Source organism: Sinohyriopsis cumingii, chromosome 6, assembly GCF_028554795.1.
Source record: "Sinohyriopsis cumingii isolate HCF-2022 chromosome 6, ASM2855479v2, whole genome shotgun sequence".
In the NCBI taxonomy this organism is placed as follows: domain Eukaryota; kingdom Metazoa; phylum Mollusca; class Bivalvia; order Unionida; family Unionidae; genus Sinohyriopsis; species Sinohyriopsis cumingii.
In genome coordinates, this window is record NC_142966.1 from 34,798,603 (window position 1) to 34,821,229 (window position 22,627).

Genomic DNA, 22,627 nt, shown 5'->3' on the forward strand with positions numbered 1-22,627 from the left:
CATTCCAGGGAAATTAACTGCATTATCATACAAATAAACAAATCTTGACGTAGTAGTAAATTCTCACATCTTGCAACAGATGGCATTATCCTCAGATATCTTCTGTATTTTAGGTATAATTTACCTTAGATGAAATAATTTATGTGAGAGAATACCCGTGCAAAAAGCTCCAAAAACGGGAAAGTAGAAACATATTATTTTCAATGTATTTTAAACAATATTCATCTAGAATTGTCATATCCCCACAACCCTCCGCTTGTGTATAGATTCGTATTGGTAATGCTTTATAGTCCAGAATGTTTAATTAATATACTGTTTACCTGGTACCCTATAGTTAATGCAAGTAGTAAACGGTTGGATGAGGTCTTTAATTCATTACGTAAAGAAAACAATTAAACATTAATCTCATGCTCACAGTTTCGTTACGTTTTACATAACACCAAAGTTCTTTGTTTTAAAATCCATAATTAGTGTGTTATTTGAGCCTTCAAAATTGACGGGTACTACGTCACAACTCTACCGAAATCGATGGGGAACACGAAACGCTGACGCTGTGAAGGACTTTGATGTAAAGAACTGAAATATTTTTAAATTGAGGCGAATTTTTAATCAGTTATTGTCGCAATTTCAGATAGTAAATATTTCAGTAGTTACATAATAACTTTGACGAATTCTAGCAAATTACTTGTCTCTTCATGCTTGTTATTAGTTGGCATGGTCATGCAAGGGACCTAGGTATCTTCAGAGTAAATGCAATAATACAATTTCTGTAGGTTTCCAAACAGTGGCTGTCAGTTCTTTACTTACAGGTTGTCCGATGCATGAAAGGACTTTGTAAATCATTCAACGAATACCCTCTGGCCATTCAAAAAGAGATTTGCCAGTCTGCCTTTTTTGATAAGTAAGTGGATGTTTCTTTTTAAGACTTTTCATTACTAATTACTGCATCTGTGCTCAGATTACGCTGTCTTATTTGTTTTAATGATTAGCTTACTTTGAAGTGCGGCAAAATTAAGATGGCAATATTTTTGGGGCAATATAAACCAACGGAGTTCACATTGATTCATATAAGATATATCAAACTTATATTTTTCTTGGTACCCTACCCAACGGCCTCTACGGATCAATCTGAAACTGGTGCAGATGCACCACGCTGCTGTATTTTGTTCCTGACCGAAGTTATATCCCTTTGTATGTTATATCCCTTTGTATGTTATATCTCATTTGTAATAAGAACGTTGTCAGAGATTAAAGGCTGAGTCCGTATTGAAACTGCATGTATATGGATTTCCTATGCTATATTTATGAGGCCGACGAAAGAAATTACTCTGACTATACTTACAGAAATCAATCAATCAATCAATCAACCAATCACTCAATCATTCAATCTGCCATCATGTATGTACGGATAGATAGATAGATAGATAGATAGATAGATAGATAGATAGATAGATAGCAGCAGGGGGGGGGGGCGAATCGGACATTTTGTCCAATCGTCATTTGGCTTAATTAATACTTTCTGCACTCAGCGGATCCGGTCTCGTCAGCGCCCGGTAAAAAAAAAACGACGTCGTCGTCGGGGGTCGTCCAATCGTCATTTGGTTTAATTAATACTTTCTGCGCGCCGATCCCAGCGTCGTCAGCGTCCGGTAAAAAAGCGCGACGACCGCGTCGATGTCATTGCCCCCCCCTGCTGCTAAGAAGTTATTTACAATGAAAATTATTTACAACTAACCGAATATTTGGTCAAGTCCGATACGATATCGTGTCCGAGGATCATGTAAATTTATCGTTACAAATCCATGTGGGGTCGACTGAGCATGACTAAAAAAGTTTCGAAAAACATTAAAGTCCATGTCACCGCCGCACCATGTCTGCCAAATATTTCGTAGCGTGTGTGTATCAACGCCGTTGAATACAGCAAGAATATTACAGTTGTCTCTGATTACTTTTGGAATCTGAGTGTATCGTTGAGTGACATATATCACGTCGGTGTTTTTATGCCTGCCTCTGGAAAATATCCTAGCTGGGTTTTTTTGATTGTCTAACATAACATCATCGTACACGACTAGATTGTTAACGTCGCCATCAATATCATCAATACCTGGTGCATCATTGATATCTGTAATAAACTCAATAACATTTTTTTCAGCGATCGCTGATGCATTCTCGTTAAAATCTTTCAACACCTCGTAGCATCGTTGATCATCCACGCTAGGGGCGATTAAATACAACTTATCCCAATTCATCCATCTCATTATTAAATTGAGTAACAATTGCGTCTTGCCGGATCCAGATGGTCCGATGATAATCATCCGGATCGAGTTTGGTAACGCTGCAACATGCTTAACTGGTTCTCTTGTTTTAGTCGCCGAAAAATCAATTATATTCATATCTCTATACATAAATTATGGATTTATATTGTGTGAAGTGTAGAGTGCGTACTGGCACAAATGATATGACAACCGTTACAACGAGAAATAACAGATCGGCACTTACTGGTAAGTGTGCACGATGCGGTACAAAGAAATTTAGATTTATTTCTATTAGACCCGGGGATGCTTTAAAAAAAAGCGAGGAGGTGATATTGCAGCCAAGTTATCAAAACTCCCCGGAACACCGTGGGCAAAGTATCCAGGAGAAAAGCACCTCCCAGGATATAGCTACTGTGGCCCCGGAACACGATTAGATATCAGACTCGATGATCAAAATCAGCCCAAACCCGGTGAGTATCCAATAAACGCTATCGATAAGGCGTGTCATGCTCATGATGTTGCTTACTACAAAAGTAGCGATCTGCAACAGCGTCATATCGCGGATGTAAAATTAATTCACGCGTTAAATGCTATTCCTGATAAATCATTCAAAGAAAAATTGGCTTCATGGTTGGTAAAATCGGCTATGAAAGGTAAATTAATGATTGGAAGCGGAGCTTCTCGCGCTGGTAATTGAAAACGCTAGCGTTTATAATAACAACATGGAATCCATCTATTATTCTCCGAGAGGATACTGGAAAGGAAAGGCCGCAATTGATAAACTCGCAAGCGCTGCAAAGGTAACAAAGGCCCTTGCGGCTAATTGGTTATCCAAACAGGCTATATGGCAAATCTATCTACCGCCACCTAAACAAATCAACTTCTCGCGCTTTGATGTCAGCGTACCCAATGAAGTTCATCAAGCTGACATATTATTTCTGCCGCATGACAACGGTTACAAATACGCGCTAACCGTAGTTGATGTTGCGAGTCGATACAAACAAGCGGAGCCGTTAAAAACAAAGTCAGCAACTGAAGTAGCCGATGCGTTTGAGCGGATTTACCGAAGGGGTCCTCTGCGCTGGCCAAATCTATTACAAGTTGATCCAGGTAGTGAATTTCGCGGCGCTGTTTTATCAACGCTGAAACATCATAGCGTCGCGATACGACGAGGTCATACTGCGCTACATCGTGATCAGGCAATTGTTGAACGATTCAATCGGACTCTTGCTGAACGGTTATTTGGGTATCAATACGCGAAGGAATTCATCCAAGAAAAACGATCTCGTGAATGGGTTAAAAGATTACCAGGCGTAATTGCAGCGTTAAATAACGAGATTACCCGAGCAATCAACATGGAGCCCAGCGACGCGATTAAAAAAAAGTATATACCCGGAAGATCAAAAATAGATAGCGTTTCCAAGCCGATTCTCGGCGATGTCACTGTTAGATATCTGTATGAACCAGGAGAGCTTGAAGGCGGTAAAAAAAGAGCTACTGATCCTATTTGGAGTGTTACCACACATAACATATCAACGATAACACGATCAACTGGTAGACCACCGATCTATAGACTGGATTCAACTGCCCCACAGCGGGGCTTTACACGCGAGCAACTACAAGTGATACCTGACGATACTCAATTGCCCCCGCGTGGTCTTAACTAGCGCCGTTGCGTCTATTGCACTCAAGACAGGTCAACCTCACATTGTTTTTGACATGACCGAGACTGTTATCGATCCTGTCCACGGTAAATTGGCGAGCGTCTTTATCCGAATAACGCCAGCGCATTACACAATTGCAACTCGCGCAGTGATTATTCTGTTGTTGTCGTAACGCAATTATTAATTCGGCATCAATATCAAAACGTCGCTGTTTTTTTTTTTTATCCTGTTGGCGGTAACCCGAGAGTTTTCTATCAATGACGCTAGCATCAATAATGTCATCGTTGTCACTGGCTTCGTCAATAACAATTCTTCGAAGCTGATTCATTCTCCGTACTCTGGACACTGCAAGATAGACTAGATTTGACCATTCGATGCGATTATCAACCATCCAAACAATTGTATCCGTGATAGTCAATCCCTGCAAGGAATGTATTGTCGTTGCGTATCCTAGCGTCCACGGGGATTTATCAGCACGTAGCGCGTCCTCGACGACGCTGATATCAAGGAGCACAATATCATTCAGCACAAGAATTTGTCTTTTTGTCCCTGACGCTGTCGGGCCCGGGATTTCAACTTCAATGTTCTGCCGCCGTGTGTCCGCGGGTCTATAACATAACGGCACTGGGCGCGTTGGAAACTTTTCCTTATGCAACGTAAACAACTTCCGCTGAAGTGTGTCTCTGACTATCTTTCTACTCGCTACAATCAAATCGTTTGGTCTCCATGTTTCCCAGAATTCATTTAACGGCGTTTCCGGAATCACCTCGCGGATTATTTCACATTGAACTCTATCCGGCTGTAATCTGATTAATTTTTTAACCTCGCGCAGTTGTTCATCAAGTGCTCGGTAATCAGTATCGGTTTCTTCATAATAGTCCACAAAACTCTTTAACCAATCATGTGGACCCTCGCCGACAAATGGTGGTGGTTGGCCATGATCTCCGCACATTATCACCGCTGTATTCGCGCGCAGCAACCACTCAAGAAACATTTGTAAAACATCTAACGAAACAGTACATATCTCATCCCAGATGATAACCTCAGGAATAAATTTTTCCCCCATTCGATCAGGAGTCCACTCACCGCCGCTGTATCGAAAAAAGCTGTGATAAGTAACGGCGTCAACACTTCGTTGTTTTATCTCTCGCGCTAGTCTATGGGTCGGTGTAAGCACGATTATACTTGCCCGCGTTCGAAATAATTCAATTGCCCGAGTCGTCTTTCCTGACCCGCCACAGCCGCTTAAATAAACTGTTTTATATCTACAAATTGGATCAGAACACGGTGGTGCATTAGACCATTCTGATAGATTATCACCGCGTAAGTAATTATTTTCAACGGTGACATCTGCTGACGGGGAATAATCGCGTCGTATTTCATTTTTAATTCTCCATATACCCCAACTCTCGTCCGGACTAGTAAACTCGGCTATGTTTCCCTTATACTTTACGTCTATGTAAAATGAATCAATCGCAACTCTAACCGCGGTGTCGGGAAATCTATTTATCATCGAGAATAAATTGATAGCGGCGTAACCCAGCATAGACGCCCTCAAATGTGGATATGCCGGGCTGTCTCCATCGCTGTAGGTAACAACTGTACCCAACTTTGTTCCATTGGACAAGAAAGCTGTTTTGCAGTTCACGTATCTATTTTTTGCCACTGCGTCCTTGATTACGAAATCATATTCTGCGTCATCTATAATCAGCCGTGAGCAATATCGTTTGTAGTCGCAGTTTTTTCCACCTTGTGTGAACTTACCGATTATTCTTCTACCGAGATCTTTTGCCTCGCGGTTTCGTTGGTTGAATATCTTTTTGGACCATTCGATGATATATTCCTCGTTGGCATCAATGTGTTTTCTGGATTCGTCAATTATGCTATCTAGACGCTCTGGTTCTGGTAACCAGACTTCAGTCTGCGCCCGGTATGATATAATCGCGTCACTGACAATCAACGATACAAGCATGCTACAATCAATCATAAACCGTAGCAGCGCTATTGGAAGCCATCTCTTTTCAGCCATGTGTCTACCGATCCAAATATAACAACAGCGATGAAGTCCTGCCGCGAATTCAAATGATACTATGCGAGCGAATCCGGTTAAATCAAAATCAGGCGGTGGTCCATTAATAGCAACACGAGTCATTTCATGTCTGGGGTGTCCAAATCGTTTAAAGTACTCAGCGGCGGATCCATACCCGAGAAAACTCGCTGGATAACAGGCAACCATATCAACGGAAATCATAGCGTCGCGGTTGTATTCAGTGTTCCATAGTCCACCGTGATAGTATTCCAAACAACTGGATTGTACATCCGGCAGAAATTCCTTGCGCGTTGGTCTCCACGCATTTTTCCTTGCTGCAACATGAGCCGCAACCGATGGAATCGTAAAACAATTTGTTAGTAGTTCTTCATCATGCTCTTCAAATTCCATGGCGGTTTTTTTTCATCTTGTTGTGAAACGCTTCAGTGCGATATAATTCACCGTTTGGTCTTACAAACTGATCAAAGGTATCCACATCGTTTTCAGCGCTGCGAAGTAACCACACTGACACAGGGTCGTTTTTACACAAACAAGCAATAGCATCAAATAGTTTCCTCTCCGCGAGAAAACCATCCTCTCCCAGGAATTTCCCCGGGATATACTTTACTGTTCTATCCCGTGGAAATATTGTGACCGCGGGCGTCCACGCGTGTTCGTTATGATCAATAATTTTGATTGGGGCTCCCTTTGATTTATACTTTGATTCGTATAATACTTCACTGGTTATTGTTGTAACGGTTATTGGAAATCTCAACGACGTTTCTAATCTCGCTATGTCGCTGATGGTTGCTCCTCGCTCGCGCACTGTCTCCTCCCACTGGTTGATTTTGCTACGTCGTAAATCAGTCAGTTTATTTCCTCGACACGCATTTGTAAAATGCTCTATTACTCGTTCTGCTACACAATTTATCCCCGTTGACTGTTTCATCGGCGCTAGTTTTCCGATATCAGGTTTCTTATTTAACGGGTATATTCCATAGACAACTGCTGTTTCAGGATACGCTCGTTCATAGTATGGTCTGTCAATTCCGGTTAACAACCCCGGCCTGGAGTCGCGGCTAACAATGACTGTTTTCTTGTCGCTGAGAACCGGTTCAAATTTATCACGTATGATCCAATTACCTGATTCCACCCGGACAATGAATTTTACTCTGAAGAAATACTTTTTACCGTCAAGTTGTGATATTATCGTTGCTGCGCGGTTGTCGTTCATGGTAGCATCAACAACACCATCAATTCGAAATGTTGACCAACTATGAGATGCACCATCACGCTTGAATTCATTGATACAATCGCGTATTTTATTCAACAGGGTTCTATCGTTTATTAACACTTTTGGTGCGCCCTTGAGGATTCTATCGAGATTAAACCTAATATTTTTCCAGGGCTTAATTGCTGCTAGTTTCTTGAACTCCTCCTCCATATAATTAAAACAAGTATTTAAATAAAAGAATATAGTATAATGAATCACTGCAAATGGTTGATGATTGGGTCGACAACCCCGTGCAATAAATCATGTAGAGGTGAATTCTGCGGGTATCATTTACAAAGCGTTCGTAATGGTTCAAATGGCCCCCTCCCGTGCTTGGTTTGCCACGTTGGGGTGCGTGGTAAATCACAATTATGTATCAATTGTGGCGGCAAACGATACAGAGAGTTAAAACGCTATTATGACAAGCGAATAAAAACCGCCGTCATTGACTCCGTCAAGGACAAAATCATCAAAACTCCTCAGGACTACATTGCAAGGTTTATAATTAAACCAAATAATGAATTAGACAAGTAGTATTATTATACAAATGAACCAAGAATTTCAGCCGCATCCTGTGCTCGTTAATTACGAGGCATCTCGCGACGGCGTTGTTAGAAACCGCAGACTGAAGAAGCCGGTTGGTACTGTAAATAATCAGGGGTATTTGATGTTTGGTGCCGGGAAAAAAAGCTATTACGTTCATAGAATAATCTATGAAGCGTTTAACGGATTGATCAACGACGGTCTTGTTATTGATCACATTGATGGATGTCCTCAAAATAACAGACTGTGTAATCTGCAAGCCATCTCTCAGAGTCAAAATAATAAAAAAGGCCAAACTGGTAAGTTTTCAAAGCAAGCAAGGGGGGTCAAATCGTTTGATACATCAACGCACGAGGAAAAAATATTTCAGTCGATGAATGAGGCAGGAAAATATTTCGACATTTGTAGAGCCTCAATACGAAAAGTAGCAGAACGAGTATATCAAACAGCGATCTCAAAAAAGACGGGTCGCAGAATTCGATTTTCATATATAACATCAAAGGGAGATAACTCGTTTTGTGATAGCGTCGCATGACAAGAGTTACGTCCCTTGAAGTCCAATTAATGTTACGATTAATTAATCATTTTACGATGAAAACTAATGAAATACACGTTGTTATCTAACAGCTGTATTCTTTTTTTTAATGTTTTATTCAAATATTTGGTTTCATTTAAATGCTGTGAAACACCATTAATAAGTATTCAAGGATTTAACGATTCAAATTAACACACACCTTGTGACTGACGCGGTTGTATTAGTCATCTTATATATAAGACGACTCGTTATAAGCCTGGGGCTTTCAAAAGCCGATTCGATCAATCAAAACTATCCCACGCTCTTGACCCGGGCTGTGGTTGTCTTTTATTCACAATCATGCAACCGGGTTAATTTAATTGGGTTGCTTTTGATTGGTCGAATCGGCCGTAGAGTTCCGCCCCGCCGTTTTATGTTTGTGCTGTCCCATCATACATATCCGTACGTACCCCCAAGCATATCTTCTGGGCGGTCTACGATGACGTTTGTCACCCTAGGCCTCCCTCCCGGAGATGTATGTTTCGGGGTTCCCTTGGGCTCAGATGGATGCGAAGGCACCCAAGGGGTTCCAAGGTGTGAATGTAACCGATGGGCCTCTCTGACGTCATAGGGCGCCAGCGGGGTTGCCAAACGGGTGTGCCGTCCAATCATAATACTCTCTGTTAACACGAAGATGCGGTGGCAACTTCATGTTATACGAGTCCATAATCACGCACATATTTCTCTAGGCAGTAAAGATGTTAACGTGCCTAGAGTTCATTTTTTTTTATATTAGAAATAAAGATGTTTATAAGAATATGAATATCGAAGACATCAATAACATTTTAACTGAAATTTCAAAATTAAAAAATCAAGGAATTGTATTATCTGATAAGCTTGATAACCAAAAAATATTATTAACGAGCAATCAAAGAAAGGTCGATATACCTTGCCACGTGAGTATTCTTTTATAAAGCGATTACAATATACGATCAATGAAAACCTGTATGGCAATGACGTAAATGCATTTATTGGATTGTTTACTACCGTTGAAATAATACGAAAAAAACTCGGACGTGTTTATGAACGACGGCGGGAGATTTCTAGTAAGATCAAAAACATTAGAAGGATTATAGACGAAAACTCCGTGGAGCCCCCAATTTAATGGCATACCTGTTCACGTAGCGTACAGAAGTGAATTTTTACGTTGTATACATTTTTTTTTACCCCCGATAGGTCGTGGTAACGTGCGTCTGACGCTGCCACAGGGAAATTAGAAATTACGGAGCAATTTGCAATAATGATAGGCGAATCACTTACTACTCGGCTAGCCAGAGAGCGGCTAGCAGCGCTTAAAAAGTTCATACCGTTACGAGACAGGGTCCGAAAACAACTTCAAACGCGGCAACAACTACAAACTGATTTTGCTGTTGGAAGTGAACAACTCTTTGCTCCGATAACGAGTGCAACTGTGCCCGTCCTCGGTGCGCTTGAAAAGATAGCGGCTCAGACCGAGCAAACAAAAGAGTCTCTGGAAACACTTCCTGCGAAAATAGCGGTTGCTACAACACACCAACGGAGGGAGAGGCCGCCACCACTCGCTATAACGGACCCACAAGAACCTTATGTTACAATGGCCGATGAAGAAGAACTAGGCGCCACCGCAAGAGAACCAGAAGAAGAAATACCGGAAGAAATACCGGAAGAAATACCGGAAGAAATAGAGAAAGAGGGGAATATACCCCGTAATGTACTTAAAAAGAGCACAATAGACACAATTAGAAATCTTGACGATGAAGAATTAGTTAATTTTACTGTTACAAATTTTGCTAAGGGCACACGAGATGAGCATATCAATAGCGGCTACGAGAAAAATGTAAATTCGGTGGAAAAATGGACAAGAATAGTGTATTTAGCAAGTAGATATAAAGACGAATTATCACGTCGTGGTGATCCCATTTACGACGCATTCCTCGAGAATGTTAAAAGTAGGAAACCAAAAAAAGGAAAAGGATACTCTGTTGGTAAAGACGTTACTTGTCCTGGTAATGTTCTCAGTGATATATCACGGCTGGAAGTACTAATCGGAGGAAAACGAGCCGGAAATAACTCTCCGGAAATAATCAATGAGGCCGCTGATATTTGCAGGCGGTTATTTGCCGGTGGTATCATGGACATTAATGTATATCGAACGCTCATAGACGAACTCGTGGACGGTTTTGATGACCACGGTCATTACAGCGATTGACCAATCACTAATTGGAAAACACTGGTGTTTTTATAATAAAGATGATTATACACTACAACCATGATAAACCAGTCAGCGTCTACGTGGTAAACTCACGATTGCCTGTATACCGCGCGTGGTACGGAGACGGTCTCGGTAGCACCATTGCGGGGTTATTTACAAGAATGGCTCCAAAAGTGGCGCCGTTAGCTAAACAATTAGGAATGAAGGCTATTGATGTTATTCGTGATAAGGGTATTAGTGCTATTGGAGATGTTGCCGGAAGGGCGTTTTCTGCCGCACGAGATAAACTAGCATCGTTGGTGAGAAAAAGAAAACAGAAACCACCGGTGATGCCATCAACGACAGTGATGCCTGCAAATGTCAGTAAAGTAATAAGTAACGCCGTGGAAGAAAAACTAGAGTCGTTGGCGGCTCAGTCATTGATGGCAAAGCCATCCACCGATGCAACAACCAACGCGCTCATGAACGCGATAGCGGGAAGTGGCCTTAAACAAAATTTAAAGAATTTACGACGAAAACGACGTTGATGAATTGCAATTGAAAACGTCAACATGATAAATAATAAAATGTTTGCGCGAACCGCTGATCCCGCGTTTGATATGGACGCCCCAGTGCGCAGGGATGATTCTGTCCGTGATTATCAATTTTATTCCTATCAACCACCACAAGCCGACCTACGATCGCGAATTGAACTTCAAGTCCAAGATACCAGTAAATACTTTTTGCCGTGTGAAGCGTTTATCGAAATTGAGGGAGAACTCGTGACAAATGTTGTCGCTAATACACCATACGCAGATGACCCTCGTATTCGAGTTGGCTTCGTCAACAACGGTATCATGGCGTTATTTGAGAGTGCCAGATATCTTACTGACGGGCGAGAAATTGAATCAATAGAACGCGAGGTTGATGTTGCAACGACGATAATTGGGCTAGCAAGATACTCAGATGATTATACAAGATCGGCGGGCCCATCTATGATGTTCGCAAAGGATACCACTAATAACGCTGATCATATTCAGTACATTAACGTGCTGATGAAAGAAAATACCGCAGTTGACCCACAGGCTGAAGCAGCCAATCCAGACCGCAGAGCAAAACCAGGCGCTGATTTCACTGTTATAAAAAGTACTAACGATAATTTTAATCTAGGGTTTGCAACACGAGTAGCAACATTACAAGGACAACGCCGACAGTTTTCATGCGCGATTCCACTCCATCACATATTCGGATTTTGTAGAAATGTCAGAAAAGTTATCTATGGGGCTAAGCATACAATCGCTCTAACGCGAAGGGGCGATGATAACAATGCAATATGGCGTGCTGCTGACGTCACTAACGGTAAAGTCGTTTTAACTAAAATAGCATTGTGGATGCCGGTGTTGACTCCATCAGTTACCACGGAAGCACGATTGTTATCATTTATGGAACAGGGAGGGAAATCGTTGTTGAGTTGGCTAGCGGTAACAACTGATGCTAAAGAGGATAATGTCGCTGATGATACATTTACATGGCACCTTGCATCAAAACAAGGCGTTTCAGCCCCGCGTCATATATTTATAGCGCTACAGAATAGGGATCGATTGGGTAATCAAGAACGCAGCCATATGATATTTGATCGATTAGGAGTCAGGGAGGTTTCGCTGAGAATAAACGGACAACAGGAACCATCCGAGGATATACAGCTTAATTACGACAACAACCATGTCGCACGTGTGTACCATCGATTGCTGTCATATATGGGTCGTGATCAAAACGTCGACACCGGTTTGCAAATATCACAACTTGATTTTAAAAACCTGTATCCGATTTATTACTTTTCGCTGGAACATCTTGATTTAACGAGACAGTCCGTCGTTGATATACACTTCCGAGCTCGTATAGCCCCGGGTGGTGTTGATTATAGAGCGGTTGCTGTCATTCTCAGCGATAAATCAATGCTGTTGGAAGGTGTTGGTGGACGAATGAGAATCGTTGATGCACCAGTGGAAAACATGTAATTGAAAACATAAAGGCGTTTACAATAAAAATGTCGTATAGTGTTGTCGGTGTAGAGTTGACCGATGGTCAAGTCAAGAAATTACGATCAAAGTCGGCTAAACAATGTGGAACCACAATAACGTTAAAGCCGTCACAGATGGCAGGTGGTAATCATAAGATATCGTTGACGGCGCGTCAAATAAAACATTTCAATGATGCGATGAGGAATAAAAAGGGTGTTCAAATAGATTTTTCGGCCGCAGCGATTAAAAACATGGAAAAGACCGGTGGGATATTTCCGCTGTTAGCTGCGATTCCAGCGTTGGTTGCCGCTGAGGCCCCAGCAGTGGCGAAGGCGGCGGCGTTAGGAGCCGTTGGTACCGCGGCGGGGATGGCATTGAAGAAGGCAACCGGGAAAGGCTATAAAAAAAAGAAACGAGGACGACCCGTAGCCGGAAAGGGTCTAAGACTACCGGGGACCCCGTATTCATGGTACTCGGGGAAGGGTCTAAGACTACCGGGAACCGTTTATTAACGCAAGAGTCAATGACTCCTATGTCTAATTTTGATTTAATAGATGCCGCAAACGCGTTAGCGATAAAAAACTTCAGAGGTGTTTTTATGAGGGATCAATTACCGACAAAACCAAGGAATATTGAAACCGGTATAATTAACCTCGATAAATCCTCCGGAGCGGGAACTCATTGGGTTGCATACGCAATTGATCCGCGTGCGATCGTCTATTTTGATTCATACGGGTTAGCCCCGCCGAACGAGTTCATGCGGTATATCCGGGCGTGTTCAGCCCCGGTTTTTTATTCCACGCTGCCAACACAGCAATTAAGTGACCCACCGATATGCGGCCGTGAGGTATTGAACGTACTCGCGGCGATTTCATCATCGCGTAAACCACCTCATGTGGTTGTAAACGAATACACTAGTGGGGTCGTAGAGGCCCGGCGGGTTAATTAAAAACACTGTGTTTTTTACAATAATAATGATTGATATCTGGGGACGACCGGTTTCGGCGCTGAAAGAATCCACGGAAACGCTCGCCACCGATGACATAAAAAAACTAATCGAGGATGAAATCGCTGATACGTTAAATCTAACCAGTGTTGACCCGGGCGAAATAGTTGTATTTCAAGATCGTCAGGGTAAATTAAAATCCAGTAATGTGTCGCTGGATGACGTTTTAACACGACAGCGTAATGCCGCCGAGAACGCTATCGCGCTATATACCGGCGACGGACGACTTAAATCAAGTGAATCCATCTTGACGATAAATGGAAAAATAAATACACTGGGCGACAATTATATATCCATGTCGAATTCGTTAAAAAATTTCTATGATAAATTTAACGCGCAAGCAAATCAGTTCGAGGGGATACAAAAGTCTGTCACCGGTATACAACTCACTACTGCTAGTTTTTTTGGGACCCCGACGGTGACCGAACCGAATCTTGTAGGGATAAAAAATAGTATTTTGGAGTTTACAACGCTGTCGAGCCAATTTACCTCGTTACGAAAAAATGTTAACAGGGTTGATGACGCCGTTGATAAATTCTTTGGTAGAAAAAATGTCAAACCGGATGAAATTACAATAACTATAAATGATATCACTGCGTATGGACAGGAAATAAAAACAATCAAAACTGATGTTGCAACGAACAAAAGGAGTGTAGACGTGCATGAACGGGAAATAGAAATAATCGGCGCTAATGTTGCAACGATCATAAATAATGTAGACGCGCATGGACGAAGAATAGAAACAATCAAAACTGATGTTGCAACGATCATAAATAATGTAGACGCGCATACACAGGACATAGAAATAATCAAAACTGATATTGAAGCGAACAAAAGGAGTGTAGACGCGCATACACAGGAAATAGGAACAATCAAAACTGATATTGAAGCGAACAAAAAAAATGTAGACGCGTATTGGCGGGAAATAGGAATAATCAAAACTGATGTTGCAGCGAACAAAAAAGGTATAGACGTGCATACATATGAAATAGGAACAATCAAACTTGATGTTGCAGCGAACAAAAAAAGTATGACTGAGAATACACAGGAAATAGAAACAATCAAAACTAATGTTGCAGCGATTAAGGGGAATATAGACGCGCATACACAGGAAATAGGAACAATCAGAGCTGATGTTACAGATATCAAAGACAGACTACCGGAAATGACAAAAATAAAAATCCCTCATGAGAACACCATCAACACAGTATACACGATTCGGCATGGATCATTTATCTGGACTCCTACACAGAATATAGTAAATATTACCGCAACTGTTAAGGGCATTTATCGATTGACACTGGTTTCAATGATGCAGTTTAATATATTATCGTCGAGTTCATTCGGGTTTAACAATACAATATCAACAATTATAGACAAGGACGCAACTGAACCGTTTACAATTAGAGCCGTTGATAGAAATTTAACCTGGGCAAACATTACATGGTATGTGGAATTTGTAGCGGATCTAAGTAATTAAAAACACTAGCTCTTTTAAAATAAAAATGACCACCAAGGTAATTGAATCAGAGGTATCACCGACGTCACATCAATATCGATTCAATACCGTAAAAGAATTCTCCGCGAATTTGAAAACGCTTTCCGAACAATACCGTGTAAAAATAAAAAAATACCGTCGCAAAATAACCGCCATCGACGCGGTCGTGTACTCGGTGTCAGGTATAGTAGCCGGTACCGGTGTTATTTTATCCACGGTGACCATGATGGCCCCGATCGCTGTTCCAATCGCTATCTCCGCGGCGACAACAATTGCTGGAGTCGCCAACGCAATCACTAGAAAGATATCATCGTGTTCTCAGAAAAAACTCAACGAGTATACAGTAAAACATCAAATAGTATCCGACGCGTACTCGAAATTATCCGGGTTGATCTCGTTGGCGATAGATAATTCGTTTATATCCGATGTTGAATTCTCCACGATGGTCCAGTTGTATGACTCCGCGATGTCAAAAATCGAGGATTTTCAACTGGAAGCTGGAAACCACGTCGCTGAAACCACTTCAATGGGCTCAAAACATTCTCCTGAAAACAAGCAGGTTGTTAATATTCGGTGTTGAAATTAAACACTAGAAACAGCGAATAATAATAATGTCGCTGAACCCCGAAGGGTTTCAATTACTTCAACGGATCGCGGAGAACACCACTCCGGTACAAACAAATATGATATCGATAACGTCAACGAAGCCCGAATTCAGTGTAAACTTCCCTTCTCCGATTCCAGTGAAGGAAATAGCGCTGGCAAAATTGCGAATATATCACAGTTGGCCTAATATCCGAGCGGAAGCTTTTAACGGACAACAACCTAATAACTCGCTGGTTTTTGCATGGACAAATAAACCCAATGGGACCCCAGACTGGAAGGAGGTTACAATACCAACTGGGTCATACCAAGTAGAACAAATCAATAAAGAATTTCAACGCAGGATAAAATCGATCACAGGAAAAGAATCAAAAATCGCTATTACGGTTCATGAACCAACGTTATCGTCGACGATTGAAATAAGCACACCGGGGTATATGGTTGATATTTATAACAGTTCAATAAGAACCATACTAGGTTGGCCTGAGAATCCACCTCATGAAATCCCCGCGGGAATTTCACACGAATGCGCAATCGTATCATGAAATTGATCCCAGTTATCGAAATGATTTGTCTATTATAAAAAACGCGTTATTACCCAGCAGGTTTATATTTCAAGACAGGAATACCATACAATGGTATTTTCAGCATAATGAAATTCCTGAATTGTCCGTCGTGTTCACAGTTAATTTAAATGATATCGCTAGTGCTTTTATCGAGATTAATCGTAATTACCAATTGCAACTAGAACAACTAAGGAAAACAAAAGCACGAAAACACGTTGAGGTGTTAAATCAACTTATATCAGACATGGAATATATTAATGAACAAATCGTTAAAATAATATCCGCTAACAGCGATGATAATAAACAAAAATTCCTAACCGAGTATAATATCACAGAAGCCGATTTACCCGATTTCAAGTTTCCAGGATACAACGCGCCAGAACTAAGAAAGTCTCTTAATGATTTTCTCGGTCCATCAACTATCCTCAGACACGATAACGGAGATGGTGGTAGGCATATTGCTCCATACAACGTAAATATCGCATCGGTGATAGCAATCAATCTAGTGTGTGATGTTATGGAAGGGAGTTACCAGGTAGATACCAAGCAATCAAATCAAGCTCAACAGGGGTATATCCTTTATTCATTTTCACCAACAGCCCCTCCCGGATTCTTAATCGTTGAGAGCCCGATTAATCCGGTCTATATGCGATGCCATAATCGGTTTTTAACAAGAATTAATTTTAGACTTACCGATCAGTCAAATAACCTAATTGATCTACAAGAGGAGGAGTTAGTAATCACTCTGTTTGTAAGATCATTGTAAATAACTTCTTAGCAGCAGGGGGGGCAATGACATCGACGCGGTCGTCGCTGTGTTTACGGGACGCTGACGACGCTGGGATCGGCGCGCAGAAAGTATTAATTAAACCAAATGACGATTGGACGAACCCCCGACGACGACGTCGTTTTTTTTACCGGGCGCTGACGACACCGGATCCGCTGAGTGCAGAAATTATTAATTAAGCCAAATGACGATTGGACAAAATGTCCGATTCGCCTCCCCCCCCCCCCCCTGCTGCTTAGATAGATAGATAGATAGATAGATAGATAGATAGATAGATAGATAGATAGATAGATAGATAGATATGTAGGTAGGTAGGTAAATAGATAGATAGATAGATAGATAGATAGATAGATAGATAGATAGATAGGTAAGTAGGTAGGTAGATAGATAGGTAGGTAGGTAGATAGATAGGTAGGTAGGTAGGTAGATAGATAGATAGATCCACATAATCTGGAAGTGAATAGGGCCCCACTCAACCTATGAAAGGGGCTGTATACGAACTGTATATAATACTGATAACTTGGCTCACTAATATGAGCTGTAAAAATTCAACAATCAACACAGAATTCGTGTACAGTATTAGCAAGGAAACTGAGGCGTACAAGGTCAGCAATCAACACAGAATTTGTGTACAGTATTAGTAAGGAAACTGAGGCGTAAAAAGTCAGCAATCAACACAGAATTCGTGTACAGTATTAGTAAGGAAACTGAGGCGTAAAAGGTCAGCAATCAACACAGAATTCGTGTACAGTATTAGTAAGGAAACTGAGGCGTAAAAGGTCAGCAATCAACACAGAATTCGTGTACATTACTGGTAAGTAAAGATAATACGCCTTTTTCCTCCCTAAGATGCAAATGGAAAAAAAATAAATTTTAGCAGAGATATTTTTCTTATTAGTTTTTTGGGGATTGTTTTGTGACGTTTAAGGCCGTAAACTCGTGACTGCGTTACGCTCTAGGTTTGTTGCAGAATGATTTACCACGCTGTGTTATTTCGATGGTAGGATGTCTCCTTCAGCTAAATTGTTGATTTTGGTTTAATGGTTTTAAAATTTTAACTTTTTGAATTTCACTATTTCGCAATGCCAAATCCATCAGATATATTAAAAACAGTAAATGAAAATAAACAGTCACCTCTAAGCGTTCATGGAGGGTAATGTGGATACTCGCCTTTAATAGCTCCCCACATAATATCAAGGCATAATAGCGGAAGTTTTTAGCAGTTATTATTTTAAATATTAGATTAATTCTATGCAAGTGCACATCCCGGAAAATAGTATGTGCGGCCATGCGAACACGTTTCACGGAGAATGTGACGGCAGTTCGTTACATTTTTTTTGTAAAAACTAAATTCAGATCAAGCAATCACTGAGTTTGAATCAAGCTGACTGTTTGTGTATATGCAGGCAGAAAATATGGTTTGTCATATAATAACCGGGATTTGTAATCGAGTGTTCAGATGGTCTGCAAATCTTTGAGAAAACTACAGCTTGGAATATGAGGCGTGCATCTTTGATGTGTGCTACGGTGTGAAACATAATTTATTTGATATGTTTTTAATATTTTAATTGTTATAACTTTTTGTTTCTTTGAACCGTCCGATAAATTAAATGCTGATAGATAGACAAAATAACGTTCTGTAAAACGATTGCAGCTGCATGTGCAGCACGCGGGACACGCACAGATACATGTATGCTATGTAATGTTGTGGACCGAGAACAATTCTTATTATGTACAAGGAATATACTTTTAGCTCCGGGCACTCTAAGGGTACTCTCTAATGAATATCAGGGCCGATTTGAACGAAGTTTGCAGACGCATTTCTCTGTCAAATCCTTTAATATTTAGGTGGTTTCCTAATTTTTAAAATGGTCACAAATCCATAAAAAATGACCCACGTTCTGGGAGATCGTTGTCGGCGAGTGGCGAGCGCAATATGGCTGCTGAGAACGGGCGATTTATGAAGATGTTCAGTATATAATGGACGATATTTCTATTATCACGGGCATTAATTCGTATGCTGATTTTTATACACTAAAGATTCACTTTCAGCTCAAATGGTTTGTGCAAGTACGAGCTCACATTTATTGACGGTTGATCTAAAACAGATTTGGTTTGAAATCTCCAAACAGCTACGTACTAAATATGACAAAGTGACCAGAGATGTTTGATGAGATTGTCACAGGTGACGAAACATGAATTTATATTTCTCAACTCGCCTCAAGAGAAAATAATAAAGTTTGGATTAGAGCAAATGAGGGCACAGATAGCAAACAGCTCGACACAGTTGAACTGTCAAGATAAATTTATTTGCACGTTTTCGATTCAAAAGTCCCAGTCGCTCAGGTACCTGTGCCTGACTCTGCTATTGTCACTTGATATTTCCATGCCTTCAAAGCGTTATCAAATGTTGTGGATCACTTCCGAACCACACGTCCGCACACCTGTACCTTAGGCATTTATATACCCCATGACAGCGCTTAGGCACATAAATCTGGTGTTGTGACAGTATTCCTGGTCTTCAAGTTATTCAAACTTTGCCACATTTTCCAACAAGTCTAGTTTTATCTCTGAGTGAGTTTTTGATGAAACCAGTTATCAAAGATTGGATGCGGAAAAGACAATTTGAAAGCCGCCATGTTGTTATTGGTGCATTTTTCCAGTATGTGAACAACATACCAAAAGCTGAATATAAACTTGCATTTATAATTGGATAATGGGACTGAGATGGGCATAGTTGTTCAGGAAGAACCTTGGGAGGAATTAGTGAGTAACTGTTCATTAATTTGAAATTTTGTTTTGACAGTGCACTGATATTCAGATGATTTAAAACACCCGTTGTAACTATGTTCCGTGCGAAAGGTTTTTTAAATTATGTTTTCTTAGGTGAAAGAAAGTTGTAATGAACTCGCTTTGACCCACGACAGCATACTCCAAAAAACGTTTATCCCGTGCAGCATACGTCATATCCCCCTACTGTGACGGCGTACCTGGTGTGATTACCAAATTTTCTTACTCATCGTTTATCAATATTGTAATGAAATAAGGAGGCAAGGTACGAAGTAATGAACTTCACATATGATTCTTAAACCTTTTAGGAGTTTAAACTCTTATTTTAGAAACAGTTTATTATGTCACATAGATATTGCCACATTTGTTTTCAAATGCAAAGTCGTTTTAATTTTGAAGAAGTTATTTTATGATAACAAAGTTTCTATGATTCTTATAATATACCCTAATTCCGTGCGTTATAAAATGCAGGCAAGCACGCGCACAACAAATATACAGAGACTGAAAGAGAGTAAATACCCTTATGAGTTTGCAGTTACCAAAACTAGACCATGAACTTTAAATATGCTTTAAACGTATTTAAAATGCTGTCACGAGCCACTGTGTGCTTTATATCTAGTAATATGAAGACGGGACAAAAGAACAGCAGAGACTATTTTCAGTTGTAATGATGTTCGTGTAATACAGGCGCAAATAGCCATGTATATATAATTCGAAAAACTTGTTTGCGATAAACATTTTATGGAATAAACAAAAGCCATTCTGATTTGAGTAAAATGTTGTATTACATGCCGTTCTTCTTGAATGTGGCAAGATGACAATTTGTGTCATCGGATGACACACAATATTTTTTCTGGACTTGATATATTTAAAAGTGATGAATAAGCTTGTGGGAAATATGAATAATGTTTTATTGTTTGTGCAGGATGGTGTTATTATTGTATCATTTAAATTTTCAAAATTAGATTTTACATAGAACCATCCATTTTGAAATCCCCGAATGCGCATAAATAACGCTGTCCATTTATTCCACTTAATTGTACAATTTTGACTGATTCGGATAATCAGGGTTTTCCAGATTGTGTAATACTGTATGCATTCGTGTATCTGTTTCAGGTATAGACACAACCGCGTTATACTGAGAAGGGGGCTTCCACCTGACGGGATCTACTTTGTTCTTTCTGGACAACGTAAGCTTTTCATTGTTCTTTTTCTTTTTTCTCTTTTTGAAACTTTTAAGTAAACGTACAATCTGTACACGCTCCGGTCACGTTAACAACTACTTTGTACATATAAATGTTTGCTGATTAAAGAATTTTTAAACTTTCAAATTCATATATTTAGTTCAACATTTCCAAACAATAACGCTAGGTAAGTTAAAAGATATCAATTTGTAAAGGTGCTTTTTCATAGCTCAAGTCAAGAACGAAGTAACATTTTTACCCGTATCAATTTGTGTTGACAGTGAAGGCACAGACTTAATAATTTACCTCATCTGTGATCGGAAAACATGTAATGACAGCCATGAAACAAAGTTATCGTTCTTTTTAAACAATGTTATGATGCATCTGTATAAAAAGACGAAAAAAAATTGCTGCTAAACACCTATTCATATATCCAAAAGTGTATTGCTAAAAGTACTTTGAGAATTTGATTTAAGCTAACCAAATATATATATATATATATATATATATATATATATATATATATATATATATATATATATATATATATATAAACGGCGTTTGGGGGTGGCAAGTGGGGCGACCGCCCCAGGCCCCGCTCTTGAGGGGGCCCCGCGCTTCACGCCTAAGGTCGTCCTTATGAGTTTGTCAAGCTATATTCTCCGGTAAATTTGAAACGCTGGTATAGGCCGCACGTAATGCACGCAAATTATTGTTCTTAATTCGTGTACAGCAACACCCTTTTACAGTTTAAAACGAAAGTAAATTCGGCAGCAGTGTTATTCAGTAGACGTTGCTTATCATTACATAAATAATTGCAAAAGCTTTTATCGTCTCAGCTAAAGTCCTTTATGACGACAATGGCATAAGTATGTTAATCTGTCTAACACATTCAAAGAATACTCTTTATTAATGATATATGTAATTCAATTTTTCTCGACACAAACGAAGCTATTGAACTCTTCAGGTCGTTCCTTTGTCGTCGAGATTTGTCTATGTTGCTTGCTTGCCAACGAAGAAAATAAATAAAATACACTATCAGGGTAAACGAATCGAGTTTGCCTCACAAAATCGTAACAGGTGTATAATAACGTTCCCATTCAATAGTATGTGTGTGTGTGTGTGTGATTTGGATGTTTAACGTAGCTTTTACAATTGTTCAATCATATCGCTACGATGTCTGCAGAGTGGCAGTTTAAAGTGATGTCTAGCACTGGTGCATCATGCCGCAGGCATGGAGCATGTCCCACCCAATCACATTAACCTGACAACAGGCCGACCAGTTCTAACACTAACCTCTTAATGATGAGCGCCAAACAAGGCAGATGTAAGTACCATTTTGTATAAGTCTTTAGCATGACTCGGCCGGGGACCGAACGCACGACCTCCCGTATCCGAGGCAGTTGCTCTAACCACTAGGCCACCGGAGCGGTTCCCTTTCAATTGCAGCAGTTTGCACAAAACATACCATAACCTTCATTTTTAATCTTCTGCATGTGATTCGAGGTGTATCTATCAATTTATTCTTGATGAATATATATATATATATATATATATATATATATATATATATATATATATATATATATATATATGTGTGTGTGTGTGTGTGTGTGTGTGTGTGTGTGTGTGTGGTACTTTAGGTCATTTTGCAAGTACAGGTT

At 40.2% G+C, this 22,627-nt stretch overlaps 1 protein-coding gene across 2 annotated transcripts in view; it reads left to right on the top strand.

Annotated features, from left to right (window-relative positions):
• Positions 1-22,627, top strand: part of LOC149796705 (uncharacterized) — a 170,051-nt gene that overhangs the window by 83,002 nt on the left and 64,422 nt on the right. For both annotated transcript variants that reach the window (XM_089961333.1, XM_089961335.1), the window contains 2 exons: positions 810-901; positions 20,896-20,969. In XM_089961333.1, coding sequence (XP_089817459.1) covers positions 810-901; positions 20,896-20,969 — 166 coding nt within the window. The remainder of the gene's footprint in view (positions 1-809; positions 902-20,895; positions 20,970-22,627) is intronic.